Source organism: Mercenaria mercenaria, chromosome 10 (genome assembly GCF_021730395.1).
Source record: "Mercenaria mercenaria strain notata chromosome 10, MADL_Memer_1, whole genome shotgun sequence".
In the NCBI taxonomy this organism is placed as follows: Eukaryota; Metazoa; Mollusca; class Bivalvia; order Venerida; family Veneridae; genus Mercenaria; species Mercenaria mercenaria.
This window is the reverse complement of record NC_069370.1, coordinates 3,041,998-3,057,935: the sequence shown is the minus strand read 5'-3', so window position 1 is coordinate 3,057,935 and position 15,938 is coordinate 3,041,998. Positions and strand designations below refer to the sequence as shown.

The window sequence follows — 15,938 nt, the reverse complement described above, 5'->3', positions numbered from 1 at the left end:
GACATATGTGTCCCACTTACCGATAATCTGTAACGTCAAATGTCACCGCGATTTTACGTAAAACAACGAAAATAGAAAAACAATAAACAAAACATAAATCCATCAGATTAACTGCAACATTTGTAAAAGTTAGGCTAGATAGAAATTATTATTTGGTATCCTGCATAGATTATTTGCCTAACTGTTTAAGATATTTATAGTTACGACTATGATGTCAATAATGGCAGCCAACCCGGATCAACACCGGTCTTGTATATGACAATGAAAGATGATCCCACAATAATTGTTTTCATGCATTCCCAAAATCACTCCGGATCTGCCTAATTTAAAATCAGTTAAGAAAAAAAACGTTAAAATGTTTCTTATCTTTATAATATATTGAATGACAAAAGCAGGTTACTGACTTCTTCTAAATATAACTACTAAGTATTTCGCGAATTGCGTGACTGAAAGGTCGTTGTGAAATTTTGTCAGAGAGTCATGATGGCCCTAGGTTGTTCATCTGACCTTGACCATTTGACCCGGAATGTATGCCAGCCACACAGTTTCGTGAAAGGCAACATTGGTTCTTCGTATGAAAAACTTTCACTACGAAATCTGATAGATATGACCGTGACAAGAGGGAGACAGTCAAGTGAAATCAATTGAATAAACTTGAAAATGGCCTATCCAATGATGCAACAGACCAAGTTCGGTGACGATCCATTATTCGATTCCAAAATCGCTTAAAAATCTTTCTATATATAGTTTAGATAAGTGCAAGCAAACGGAACTTTTTGAACAAACTCGAGAAAAAATCATCTGTGGATGTATATTTGTTGAAGATCAATGAAGTTGTTCATGAGAAAAAATGTTTAAAGTTTCACACCTAAGTTTAGTCAAAGCGGTCCTTAAATGTGATCAAACTATATGAACAAATCGGATGCATTCTTGGTGAAATGGCATTTACTCGTGTAAAGTTTTCCAAGTAAGTCCAAGCTGCCAGAGAAAAAAAGGATTATTTGTTAAAACAAATACCGTTACCGTTACCGTTTTGAGATAGAGCTATAAGAACTTTTTAAAAAATATATTTTAATTTTAACAGATCATTCGGTAGTCAAATCCGTTGTTTGGCCTGAAACTCAACCGAATAGACAAATATCCCTATTTATCTGACCTTTTGATTGGGCTTAATATAGCACGGATTCATGTTTAGAAGTGCGACAATGTTTGTTTTCTGATTGCAAGTAGCAAGAGGCCTTAAAATTGAAGTGGAATGCTAGGGTGTGATATTTACCTTGTCGATAAAAGATAAAAATCGCACTCTACAGTTGCTGCCCGCAAGACATATACTAAATTACATACCTGTTTGTTTACATACTAAATAACATACCTCTCTATATACATATTTAGATCAGATACTGTTATTGAAACGCGGCTTTCGATTGATTGAAAAAAAAATGTAGGGAAACCCGTAAGAGAAACGAGACATAATGTGATTGGTTAAAAAGGTAATGTTTACAATCATAAAATTTGTGTCAAAATCAAGCAAAACAGTATTTTCTGTAAAATTTGGAAATATTTTACAAGAGTCTGGCTGATGACTTTTTCAATTTTACTTTAAGATTGTAGGTGTTAGGGAGCATTATTCAACAAAGAGGGTAGTTGTGTCTGAAGAGAAATTGCAAAACATTAGATTGGCTAAGTCTATATAGAATAAATACACTTGGTTTCTGACATGTTATCTTATTAAAAGAATAATTTTTAATTGTTAGGTCTCAATTTCGAAGTATGTAACAGAGTAATATCATATAATGGAAGCCTGAGGAAAAATCAATAGCAGTGCCGGACCTAAATATACTTATATGGAACCTGAAACGTCAATATTTTTTCATATTGACGTTCAAATTTCATATCGGGTATGTGACGTCATTTGAGACGTTAGTTTCATGTATGTCGCCGCGTTTAAAAGTTCTTTTACGACTATATTTTCAATTTCACTTAGTTTTAATAACAAATTTGAATCATTTTTTAAATAATTTTAAGTGTAAATGCGTACGTAATAAAAAGGTTATTAGATTTGCATCGAGAAATATGCACTCGTTCTTTCGCGGAATAATATTGCGCTCCTAAAGTCGCGCAATATTTCCGCTGCAGTACTCGTGCATATTTCTCGATACAAATCTAATAACTTATAATTATTTACTTATTTAGTATTTACATACCTCTTTACATGCTTATCTGCATATCTTTTTATACTTAATTAAGAACTATAACTCTATATGACGCTATTTTTGAATTGCCGCCCCCTCCCCCTTGTACATTTGCTTCGTGGAGTATCCATCGGTGTTACCGGTTGCCTTGTTAATTCTGTTTCCAATTTTATCTATGCTCAAACGTCATCTGGTACTCTACTTTAAACTGTTATTCTGTGTGGTATCCGGTAAAAAGATTTACAAACCTTGAATGCTGTTTTATTAACAATTGTGAACAAAATGTCAAACAGGCATTCAAAAGGACAGCTATCAACTTACATTTTAAGAACTTGTAGTCCAAACCATTTATTAATTCATACCGTCTGTATTGATTGTTATATAGCTATGTTAACACTGAATAAGCAATAAAATATGATTATACTAAAAACCAGTTATTGTAAAGTAAATGCTGGACAAGATTATTTGAATATATTTCACATATTTTATCTTAGGATCTGTTTCGTATGACACTAGATTCTATATTACTAACAGGTATCAGACATAAAGCAAAATCTTGTCATCAAATGTAAGAACTTTAGACGGACGGATTCGTAATTTAGTTGGCATACTATAAAACATGGAGTGGAGTCATGAAGTGGAGTCAAAATTGGAGTGGAGTCGTAGAGTGGAGTCAAAATTGGAGTGGAGTGGAGTCAAAATTGGAGTGGAGTCATAGAGTGGAGTCAAATTTGTTTTATCAATAATATTTATTTATTGATATTCAACATAATAATGCTTTTGTCTTACATTGATTGTAGGTACACGGAACAGAGTTCTTTGTCAAATTGTTAATTGTCAGTATATTTTATCTCATTGTTTTTGAAAAGATTTTAAAGCATCACTAGATATGAAATACAGTTTTATTTAGTTGCCGATATATCAGATAAATTTATATGCTACATTAGACTAATGGTGGTAGTACAAAACAAAACTGACCAAAACTGTTCAACCGAAAGAGATATCCAGATGAACCCACGGACAGAACAGACACTATTGCCCGGAAGGTAAACACCTTGTGCATATCTGCATACATTTATGAACTAATTTTCATTGTCTCACTAAACTTCTGGATATATCTGAGACTATATTTGAAGGTAGGCTTTTTTTAATATTTATATTTTTTTAACAATTATTTTTAAACGAAATATAAAAGTTACGTCTTAATAGAACTTAAGTACTTTTATGTCTAATTCCTAGATTTTAGATAATAATGACAGAATTTTTAATTAATGATAATACCGGTAATAGTAAATATGAGTATGTTTTAAAATTATGTCTGGCTTTTTATAGTAGAAGTCAATTTTATCTGTTGCAGTCTCTTATAATTCATATATGAATGACATTGTACACTATATTAATGTTTTATGATCTATGTTGTATATTGATGTACAGTGAAGAGACTATAATAAAGAAAATAATAATAATAATCAGGAACAAATTAGCTTTTAAGATAGATTGTGTATGTTATAATATCAGACACTGTATTTTTTGTCAAACAACAGCAAACTGTTAAGTCCTACAAATTAGAAAACACGGAGCAAACTAATAGTTTTGGAGATGATTTCAGTTATTGTTGTTTTTTCTTCATATTTTTAAAATTAGAAAATAGGGTCCTGGAATTTTAAAAACATTACGATCATTATTCTTGTATGTATTTTTGTATAGTCAATTTATACTTATCTTAAGATCAGTATGGGATGGTACCCCGACCATCACTGACCATTCGACGGGGATAATAAATGGGGTTACCCTATTGTGGGGGCCCGAAAAGAATAGTTTTGGAGACATCGATACATTCAGTAATCTTTGTGTTTTTGTACTTACATTTTCATTTGTATTTCTTTTTTACTGAAAATTTTTATTTATCTTTCATCAAACTATATTATATTAGCAAAAGTAATGGCCTTTGATTTGCATGTTGTATATATTTCAGACAACGTACATATAAAAAAATGACGTCAATGTCACTTCTCTTCCTGTCTGTTCTTCAGCTGATCGGTAAGTTTACCGTGATTTGGTAAAACATGCAATGAAATCTGAAAAATACGTATCAAGGATAATAATAGCGTGTGCATTATGTTGACGAATACTGATATACTCAACAGACACTTGTGTTTCTAACAAATCTTATTTCAATAAGAAAACATCGTGATATACGTCGCTGCTGCTTTCATGATTTGACAAAATGTATACTTTCGCAGAAGCAACATCACAATAGAAAGAGCCTGTCCTAACTTTCCAAATAATGTGATATAAGTGTTTTGAAAACCATGATATATCACAGAAGCAACATCACCAATGAGCCCTTACTTTCCTAATAATGTGATATATGTATTTTGAAAACCATGATATATGAGTATAAAATTCGAAAATAAGAATTCACATGGGGCTGTTGTTTCGTCTTCCCAGTAGTGAATTTTTATTTTGGAACTTTGTACTTCATTCAATCAAGTGTGGCGAAACAATTACATTAAAAAAAGAAAGAAAAAAGGAAGACATAGAAAATGTAATCTTGTAGTATCTATCGCTACATTTTCTATTGATATTCAAAGAAACTTTATATTGGATGGCATATGAATGTATGGTCATAGATCTTATATAATACGTATTTCTTATCTATTTCTAATATCGCTTCTTTCCTACAGTTCAATGTTTTGCGGAAGAAGACTGGAATACTATGGCAACGCCAGGGTCTTGGAGCAGCTGGGTATGTTACTGATGCTTTTATGATTTACCAGGGCAAAAGTTTGTCTAGACCACTAGACATATAGATACACTAGATATATATATATATATACATATTGTTCATGGTTTTGATAGAACATTTGTTTGCGTATGTTTATTTTGACAATATTTTAATGGAACATGTGATATGCATGGGCCATGTCTGTTAATTTTGTTTAAATCCCTGAGGTTCTGTAACAAATCAAATATTTCATCCCTTGGAATATCAGACCAAGATACTTGTAACATTCAATTAAACAGAAGTAATGCATGGTTATAATAACGTCTAACGAGTTATACAAGACAACCAAGCGAAACCATAACATCAAATATGAATTTCAATATACCATCAAGTGATATTAGCTCACGTATTGGCTCTGTCAGATGGGGAACGCATTATACAACGCTGAAATAGGGAACAGTCTGGACATCGGACTTAGGATCATGTTTCAATGATCTTCTGATGGCAGTTATGTACATTTTGCATTTATTTATTGGTCATAACTGTCACGGAAAATTAATAGTTACAGAATATGTCGTGGAGTAACAAATGGAAACGCGCATGTGCAGACCATGACGGCTGTCATTTCAATTGTGAATCTCCTTTGTGATATTGTTCAATGATTCTAGTACATGAAAATCTTTAAAAAGATATTGTGTTATAATCATAATAATATAAAATCTTCGTAAACGAGTTCAATCACACAAAACAGTTGAATTTGTTTAATTTGTTAGTTAACAATTTTTATTTTTCAGAGTTCTATATCGTCTGCTCCTAGTAACTATTCCACGTTATATCTTCCATTGCTTGCGACAGCTCTTATCCTAGGAGCCGTCATCCGGTCAGCTACACGATAAAATGTTCTTGTGTCGGGTAGGGCAGGTGAGACCATGCTTTTGATTGTTCAGTTAAACAAACATACACTGTATGCCTAAGTGTCCGGCCAGTGGGAATACTACTGATATACTAGGAAAACATTTTTTGTTAGAGACCACAAGTTTCAAATCTACTTAAGAAGTCGTGGGCAAAACTATTTTCTGCACTAATACTTCGAACATACTGCTCGTACAATCATGTTGAGATCCTTTTGAGCTTTAAAAATAATTATCCTTTCAATACACATTTTAAATGACACAAATTGGAGTAACATGTGTGGGGTGTTAGATGGAATTTTCCAGCACCGGTGAAATTACAGGAAATCCCAGTCTGCTATGCGTGGAAAACATTCAAAGACATTTAGGTCAGAAAATTAAGGATATGTGTTTGGAAAATAAGAAATAAAAGTCAAATATATAAGATAAATTTATGAATAAAACATTTCTGTCTTTCAGAAGTTCCAGCAGTCTCGCAGCGATGAATGATGTGAAATCGAGCTCAGACTACAGTGTGCATATATCCTCACTGACACTTACATTTCTATATAATCTGAATTTGTTCTTTCTTTTCTTTATCACTATACACTGTATGATAATAAAATACTTGAAAAAAATTTACAACTAGCTTTTCTTTTTTCTACACTTTATCAAGTCTGAATAGAATTGAAGATATATTGAAATTAATTGACATCAAAAAATAAAGCTAATTAAATGATACTGTAAACTCGAATTACGGATACTACTAAAACAATTTGTGATATCTGTATTAATGGTGGCTATTTTCCGCCATGTCAATGCATGTTGTCGTGTTTGCGCTAAAGCCAGAACGACAACTCGACAGCATAAACCATCTATTTGTCGTGTTGGCGCCCCCGCCAACAGAGCAGCACGAGGACACGATAAAAGTAGGCTGACGACACAACAATGTTTTTACGTGTTGGCGCCCTATTTTTCGTGTCCTCGTGTTGGCGGGCGCAATACGACAGCATGATGTCACGACAAACTATCATTTTGTTGTGTTATTGTTCTGTCGTGCTGGCAGGTTTGCAAAGTGGTTACACGAGGACACGACAAATTATTTTGCCGTTGTTACGCCTTCGGTTTGAAATGAGCAGTTAAATTACCCATATGCTGATTTCAGTGATGTAGGTAAACGAAAGTATGTACAAGTACATGCATACATGTCAGTACGCCATTGAGCAAAGATGGTATTAATGCGCTAGATGAGCAAAAGATAGTTTCTATTGTAATAACCTTCTGCGCATTTGAACTGGAAGAGGAAAGAAATGCCGTTACCTCGTGTTGTTTCGAGGCACCCCAACTGCATGACAACACGACATTATGCAATCTTTTCGTGTCCTCATGTTGTCACATGTCGCTCCGTACGAACGAAGACAAAATCGGAGCCGCTAGCATGACAAAAATAAAATTGTCGTGTCGTCGACCTACTTAAATCATGTATAGTCATGCTGGCGGGCGCCAACACGACATGGCAAGAACAAATATCCATAGTAAATTCACTAATATTTTAATGACATAAACAAGTAATTGAGGTAGGTCTGCAAGCTTGATATACTGGAAGTCATGAAGAACAAAAATTGACACGAACTGGCATAGCTACATTTATGATTTTATAAAATTGAATTGCGATGAAAAAGAGTGAATAATCGTATGCTTGGTATATAAGCTCTACATACACAATTAATTTATATATTTAATAAAGCTAAATATATTTGATGATGTGTTTCTTCACTTGAAATAAATATCTAAATATAAACTGTTGTAGTGAAAGACAGCCATTGGCTATCTTTAAATGTTGGTGAAAATGGGCCTCCTTTGGAGTAATATATAAGTAATATAATTCAAGTAGCGTGAATATGAATGTGGTTCCGCATGTAAAATATGACTAGTCGCAAGAAAAGCTAAAATGAGTCAGTTGTAGTAATATACATGATGCTACTTTATTACCTATAAATGTTTCATTTTATGATTAACAGCTTTAAAATGCGTGCTAAATAGAATTCTTTCAGTATTTGGCGTGAAACATTAAGTAGTATTACGCGGTGCATTCTTATCAATAGTATGAGCTTTTTATTGTTTATATCAATTAAATGTTTGGCATGCGGATATTAGTTTGTTATATTTTATGGTCTAAATAGACAACAAGTATGCATAACAGAAAAGATTATACAAATGAAAAACTAATTTTGCATTTAATTATTGATATGTGTCATTTTGAAATATATTCATAGCGGATATTGCGCCTCGTAAAATCAGAATACTTTAATAAAAGATTGAAGAAGAACCGAAGCAATCCGAACAGTCAAGAGACATAAAACCGATAGAACATGACATTTACAGTATCTTTGGGAAATAGCATAATTCGGAGCTAGAAAGAAAGGGAAAATAGACACACATGTGTGAGTAACATGGCTTTAATGGTACCAAACAGTGTTAGAATCAGCATAAGTGTACATGTATACCTCTAATGAAGTAATATAAACATGATATCATATCACAAACATATAAGAAATCAAAAAAATAATAATAAATAAAAATCGTAGGCTCAGACAAGACAAATTAATCTTTCAAAAGACAGGCATTGTTCAAATTGAGACTCTTATAAATGTCGTTTGGTGTATTTCAATATATAACCTATACACAGTCTGTAAAAATATGGCATGCACTGACATATATCAAAAATCCGTATTGCACTTGGTAGAACTCCATTATCTGGACCTCTTTTAATGGTAGTCGTAACGCAAAGTTCTTTGTTTTTGACCCCACATAACCCAGTTTCGAACCTGGCCTAGAAATCATCAAAATAAACATTTTGTGCAAGTTTGTATCAAATAAAAGCATAAATAAAACCTCTTTATGACTGAAAGGGCCGAAATAGAAAATTTTGCCCTTTCAGGGGCAGTAACTCTAGAACCCATGATGAAATTTAGCCGGTTTTCAGAAGGAACCGAGATCATATTGTGACTTAAGTTGTGTGTAGGTGTGGTTAAAATTGAATGTTAAGTGTCACTTCTAGCGTGTTTACAAGGTATAAATTAACAAATTTTAGCTCTTTCAGGGTCGTAACTCCAGAAACTATGGAATCTAGGATCTATTGTTGTTAAATATATTTTTGTAAGTTTGTATCAAATAAAAAAAAAAGTGAAATTTCTATATGGATGCATAAGCCAAGATAGCAAGTTTTGTCCCTTTAAGGGGCCATAACTCTGGAACCCCTGATGGGATCTGGACCGAGATATTATGCCAATACAAGTTGTGTTCAAGTTTGATTAAAAATCGGTTGCAAAATGTTGTCTCTATCGTGTTCACAAGAAATTGTGGACGTCGAAGAAGGGCGATCGCTAAAGCTCACCTTGTCAGCTAAAAAGGTGGTGGTATGTAATAAAAGGATTATCATTACAATAGCTTATTGTGGGATATGTTAACCTCTCGTTGATTATGATCCAGGCCTTGGAAAATCCTCTACAGATCGAGCTACTACTATATTAACCCTTTCTCGTTGTAGACGAGTTTTTCAGGGTTAACTTTATGTGCCTTTTAACTACATAGAGGTCATAAAATTACTTTAAGATGTTTTAGCTATATGTTAAAAAACAAAAGTGATGCTGACGGTATTAACTACATTTTGCAAACCTATCTGCGACACTGTATATACATTCTGTCTTTTTCATAACAGTTTAGAAAAGGAAAAAACGAAAGAAAAAGAAAACAAAGAAATTAAGAAGTTTAAATTTATTTACTTTGAATTTCTTGTAGGTGGTCCGTAATTCATTGCCTATTGTCCATCATCAGCGTTTTAACTTATTCTTGCATAAAAACTACTTTTTTCACTGGTCCCGCCCATGTATTAACGGGAGAAAAATCGTGTGCAAACAAGGCAATTCACATGCTGTTAATATCCGATTTTTATTTTTGAAATGCTTTCCCAGGGACGTACATGTATTTCTGCGCAGATTGACATCAGGTATCTGCGTCTTGTTTCTTTCATAAAAACCTCTTCTTGAAGCAAAAAAAATTGCAAACTAAACCATAGAATGTTTTGCTGTATCAGTAACTAACGCCAAATGCGCTGCCCCCAACAATGTTCGTACTCGTTTCTTCCCTTGTTTACTCACCTTTTAGAACTGGGCGTCGATTCAGATTTTGTAGACAACCGTGAATATTAAAAAATCGCGTGTAACCTGTGCGATTCTTTGTTTTTAGGAATCATATTTATGATTTTGGTAAGTATCATTCGGTATGTTTTTATCTAATCTCTCGAAGAATTTATATAAACAGCTTGGAAGCTTGACACTACATTCGTACTCATCCGTACTCCAAACTGTGTCCGTACTCAATATAACTCGAATGTAAAGTTATTATTCTTGAAATTGTGCTCGAGTGCACCAAATTGTGAAGTGATATGAACAATTATTGGTAATTTTATGTTTGTAATAACAAGAGATAAAAAATCGTTTAAAAACCTTCAGGATGCGCTTTTGATAGTGTTGTTTATTTCTGGGCCCTGGATACGGATATTTAAAACATGTTTACCGTTTCCAAGAATAACAAGAATGGTAAATAAAACATGTACTGGAATCGTCAAGTCATCACGTATGAAAACAACACATAAAGTCGTCGTGTATTGTTTTTATGGAAGAATAGCAACAATACACGTTTGTTTTGTGTACTAGCGTCTGCAGAAGCCCTTGGGATATGATTGTGACCTCGACCTTTGGTCTCGGTCACAAACAATCCCACGGGCTTCTGCAGACGTTAATACACAAAAAAAACGTGTATTATCCCTACAGACACCTTCTTCTCTGAGACTGCTGGTAACAATAACATCTAATTTGGACTATAGCATAATTGGATGGACCTTCCTACGCTCAGTGGCCAATCAGAGATAAAAATAGAAAATGTTATTGACTTCTCATGTGTTTAATAAATAAATTGGTTTGACTACACTTCTGGTCAAAAGACCTAAAGTTTAAGCCGCATAAACGGGTGCTTTGATAACAATTTTGTCACTGTGAGAATACATTCTGAATTAAATGCCACAGTTTTCTTGTTTATGTTCCGGCAAAGTTTGCAGATCGAAGCCGAACGTAGGCTTTAATGTGTGGACAAGAGCAAATATGCGTCTTTATTATGACAACAGACCATAGTGGACTGACAATTCGCTGGGAAGTATTCATTCCCATAATTTCTTTCTACTCTATTTCATCGATTTGTGATGTTACTTTTATGACAAGTAGGTGGAAGAAGAAGTTATGTCCTATAAAGACACAAAAATTAGATCTGAAGTGGTCGTCTGTTATAGGAAAAAATTTAATACTCTGTCAGAATTAATATTCTTCTTACTTTTTCGAGACTTTTGCCTTTCATGCCATGCGTCATGACATAAAAGCAATAGATCAATGTTAGGTGACCGACTTTTGGTTTACAGGTAGTAATGTTTTGCCTGGTCATATGGTGACATTTCAGTTCATTTTGTATATTGTCTCCGCGTTGTTACATTTATTTGTCTTTTGATCTACACCAAATGTGTAATGAATGTATCATTTTATATAATATGTGATTTACTATTTCATACAAAAAAATCGGGTTCACCATGGTTTTATGCAATATTATTTTGTAGCACAGCTTGCAGTTTATTTTACCTGTCTTTGATGCTGAACTCTAGACATATCTGATGGTAACTATTGCAAATCTGAACGATTATATTGAAAACACAGTTGTAGACTTATACATACTTCAGCCGATGAGGAGATTTGCCAACCTGTCTGAAAGAAAACATAAACGCGAACCTAGTCGGACTTCTTTCAGAAAGGTCGACAAAACATCTTGACCGAAACATCAATCTATAATTGCTATATTATATACTCGTAATGCAATGCGTTACTTTTCTTTCAATGATCAAGTACTTCTGACGTCATTTCATGCAAATTCCAGTGGACCAGTTGCTGAATGTTCGTCTGCAGTTTAAAGTTTAAATATTTTAATGTTTTCTTTTTTTTAATTATTTTAAAACGCAATGCTTTAAGCTTTATAACTTATTATGTTATCCGTTTTGAGAATAAGGATTGAATTACGAGAATTTTTAAACATTTAAATTTAGAAGAAAAAACATATGGTATCGCATTAAACATTTTGAAAATACCGCCATTAAAAAATCTATATCTGTGAAATGATGAGTGTCTGCCTAGTCCAGCAGTTGTAAGAGAAGAGAATTTCATTATTTTACCTCACATATCCAATATCGCACGAAATTCACCGCAGATCAAAGAAATGATTCTATATTTAAGTCTTCCAATATATTTTTGCGCATGAATTATTTCAAAATTAAACATAACAAATGCTATGTAATAGGTTTTCATTGTCGTTTAGTGTATATACAAATACATGCAGTAGCATCATCTTCTAATGTTGTAATTAATATTAGAATGAACTGACGTGTAGAAAATTGCATGTAAACAACCTTCTCCGGTTTTTAAAACAGTTGTCTCGCCATTTTCATGTTTGTTAACCTCATGGGGCATTTTGCCTATAGGAAACTAAAATCTCAAAGCCATAAATTTTGTTTGATATACCATGGCATACAGAAAGATATGAAAACTGTTTACTACATTGTATATTATATATACTGTTTAGACAATACTACAACACAACAAATCTCTTTAAAAGGCATGCAAAACAAGATCAGTTTTTTTTATTTTGAGATTTTGTTTTGTAAATACACCATAATGATCACTGAACTGAAAAAAGACCACCGGGTATAGCGGAATAAATGATGTAGCAGAATATGTTATCCCTAGCAACTCGTGTAACAATTAACTGCTTCAGTATCACAACCTTTGATGTTAGTTTGACTGTACTGTAAACTGTCACTTTAAGGATTATTGTAGCATAAAACTGCTGTTTTTGTCACCTTTCGTGGGTGTTGTAACTGGAAAGTAAATGTGTGTTAACAGAGAGATTTTTGCGCTCACGTGCTATTTAAACATCTTTTCGTATCTGTGCGTTTCGTGGCAAAGCGTAAAAGTATTTCGGATTCAAAAGGAAATGACATCAATCCGATAAAACAACGCAGACATTTCAGCGGATTTCATGGAAATTTAATGACGCTCAAGAACAGTATATTCACTTATTAGTTTTTACACGTTTTATGCTACCGGGCTCAGACACCAACCAATCACTCGGGATTCTGCAGATGTTATAACACGTAAAAAACATGCGTTAGCCCTACATTTCTGTTAAAACATAATCTTCAACGCTGTGTTACTTTCCATTCTCGGTACTGTAAAATGTTTGCGGAGGTTGGTTAAAACGGTCAGTTGTCCCTCCAAAAAGGATTCACATTGTAACCTTGGTGGGCTGATGGATAATTTTGTTACTTAAACAAGATAGCAGACACATGCATTTCTTAAAGCTAATGCAATGTCGATGTAGTCTTTTAGGCTGTAAACATAAATAACTGCTATTTTGATTCCTTCAATATATTAAAATATGCTCGTGATTTTCTTGTTTCATATGACACAATTATTACAGAATCTGTTAAAAGGACTTACCTATACATTTCAGCTCAAAAATCCACCAAAAGTGGGTACTCTGAAAGTGACTAGTGGTGCAAACTTATTGACATAAGACTTTCCAGATATTCTTATAGATAATCAAAAATATTATGCAGAACTTAGTAAACAGTTGCAACGCTTATGAAACAATGCTGAACATCTGCATTCTTTTTGCATTTTTTTCCAATATCTAACATTTATTTTCACCCACTTTATTATTTTCAGTGTCATATATACATTTTATGCCAAACTTCATGGAAACGAACATGTTGAGAATTTTTACCAAAACTGTGGCCGTGTAGCTTTAAAACTTTACGTTTCCCCTTTTTCACGATAATCTATCCGTCGTGGGCAACCCCACTATAAGAATCTTGTTCATTTTAGGGGGCAGTGATGCTAATAAGGCGATAATTTAAACCGCCAAAGTTCTGCAATAGAATACAAAAATGTATACATTTTTCTGCTGAGGTTTTAACTGGTTAAGCCCTATCTATGACGGCCGTGTAAATCTTCAAAGCTCAATGAATATTTATCATAAATGTTTCTAATATTACGAGCAGACTTGTTTTTTTTTTTTAACATATACAGATGGTATAAATACTAATTTTTTAGCACTCGTCAGTGTTTCCATTGTTTTAAAAAGTCGTTTTTGAACGAGAAACCATATATTTGTGTATTCGAAGTTTATTCCACATTTCCGTTACTTTGGTGAACTAGTATATAAGAGTAAGGTATGTTTCAATATTTCCAGAATAATATAATATGTTTACTGACTTCTCTTTGATCAACACCTAAAATTCTAAGTTATTATGCTTGAATATAGGCTGTATTGACCTTGAAAGTGTACAATAGGCATCAACAATTATAAAGAAAAGTTATTTTGACTACAGGATTCTGTGGAAATGTTCCGCATATCATCGTAAAGAATTTTGAGTCATTTTGCGAATTTCCTTTTTTTGCAGTGGATGTCTCCTAACGAATATAAAAAACGTGGGTATGTTTTTCTTCTTTACGAAATTTTACAGAATTAAGAGTACAATTTCATCAAATAAAAGTTACCACAATTAATGCTTCAAACTGAAGTTATATTGAATAGCGATAGGTTTGCGTTTTCAACTCTGTTCAGTATACAAACATAGAACAAATTATTTCTGCATATTAGTTGCAATTTATGTTTAAAATTAATCTTTAGTGTACATTGGCTGTAAAACAAATCTTTCAGTACATTTTGCAGGCCCAGTGTATTTGGTTGACTTAGCAAAACCATGCCTTTGTTTTCTAGGGCATTTGAGTGAAGAATAAATGTGTCCTTATCCGTATCAATGTTTGACGACGGAGAACGTTCCATTTGATCTTCCATTTTATCACTTAACTGATTTAGTTTAAGTTCTTTGTTATTTTCAATTATGTTCTTTCTCCATTAGGTGTATGTCAGACTATATGCGTGTTCGCGCGAGGCAGAACATTTCAAACTTGGTAAACATTTAGGAAGATGAAATTAAATAGTTTCAAATTAAATCAATGAACAAAATGAATTTATGTAATTGACATAACACTACAATATGACTACGTTAAATAATAATCTTATCCGTTTTGTTGGCAGCAATGTTTTCGTCCGTCTTATTTTTTTCTTCTTATCATGTACGAATAATTCGAGAGTAAACCTATAAGAATAGAGGAAAATATTTAACCAATAAGATTTTATCACCTAACTAGCATCAGTTTTAAATAATTAATTCAATCACGTGCACTTTTTATACATATTCTATATAACCGAACATTTAACATTTAACTTGATCTTTCATTTCATAGCTTTTCTTTTAAGGTGAGTAAATACCTGATCAATGTCATTGCGTAAAAATCTATTACACATGTACTTGTATTAATTTGTAACGGGAGTTGTTAATTATGAGAACACAATTGTCATTTTATTAAGCGTTTCAACCCATCTTAACGACACGGCAGTTTTATTCATACGGTAGGGTATAGTGTATGTAGAGACAATGTGTTATTGTGGCGCGAAGTTGACGTGAACAAGACAAAGCCTTACCTGTCTACATCTTGACAGCTTAACTGACATCCAAGCACACAGAATAGCAACAGTCACGGAAAATTTAGACGCAGCGGAGCGTTGAATAAAATACAAAAACGGTACACTAGGAGTGATACAAGGTGCCATTATTGGAGGTTTACTATTCAAGAGCAGACATGGCCGTTTCAGTAGGATCCGTATTAGTTCTCTTGTTTTGTATTGGTAAGTGATTTCAGTATTTTGATACTAAACCTTTTACTCACGAAGTCACAGTTAATCAAAATAGTTTAGATTTAAACATTTGTATTTGTTGTTTCAAATAACTACAAATATTTTTGTAGATCATTTTTACAATAAAAATTCTATATTTGTCTCGAAAAGAAAGTTCAGCATAGTCTTAGAACTTGACAATTTTTTATCATAATACCTACAAAAATGATGTTTCAAATAACTTCCATTTGTTAACGAAGATGATTCACAAAAAATAAGAAGTAAAAA

The 15,938-nt window shown here is 33.0% G+C and overlaps 1 protein-coding gene across 4 annotated transcripts in view; it reads left to right on the top strand.

The window, feature by feature from the left end:
- Nucleotides 1–15,492: 15,492 nt before the first annotated feature.
- The window catches only part of LOC123559881 (proteoglycan 4-like), a 32,406-nt gene continuing 31,960 nt past the window's right edge, over nt 15,493–15,938 (top strand). For 2 of the 4 annotated variants that reach the window (XM_053552163.1, XM_045352003.2), the window contains exon 1: nt 15,496–15,662. In XM_053552163.1, coding sequence (XP_053408138.1) covers nt 15,617–15,662 — 46 coding nt within the window. In that variant the 5' untranslated portion in view covers nt 15,496–15,616. Of the gene's footprint in view, nt 15,663–15,938 lie in introns of all 4 variants that reach the window. The other 2 variants (XM_053552162.1, XM_045352004.2) reach the window with 2 other exon arrangements.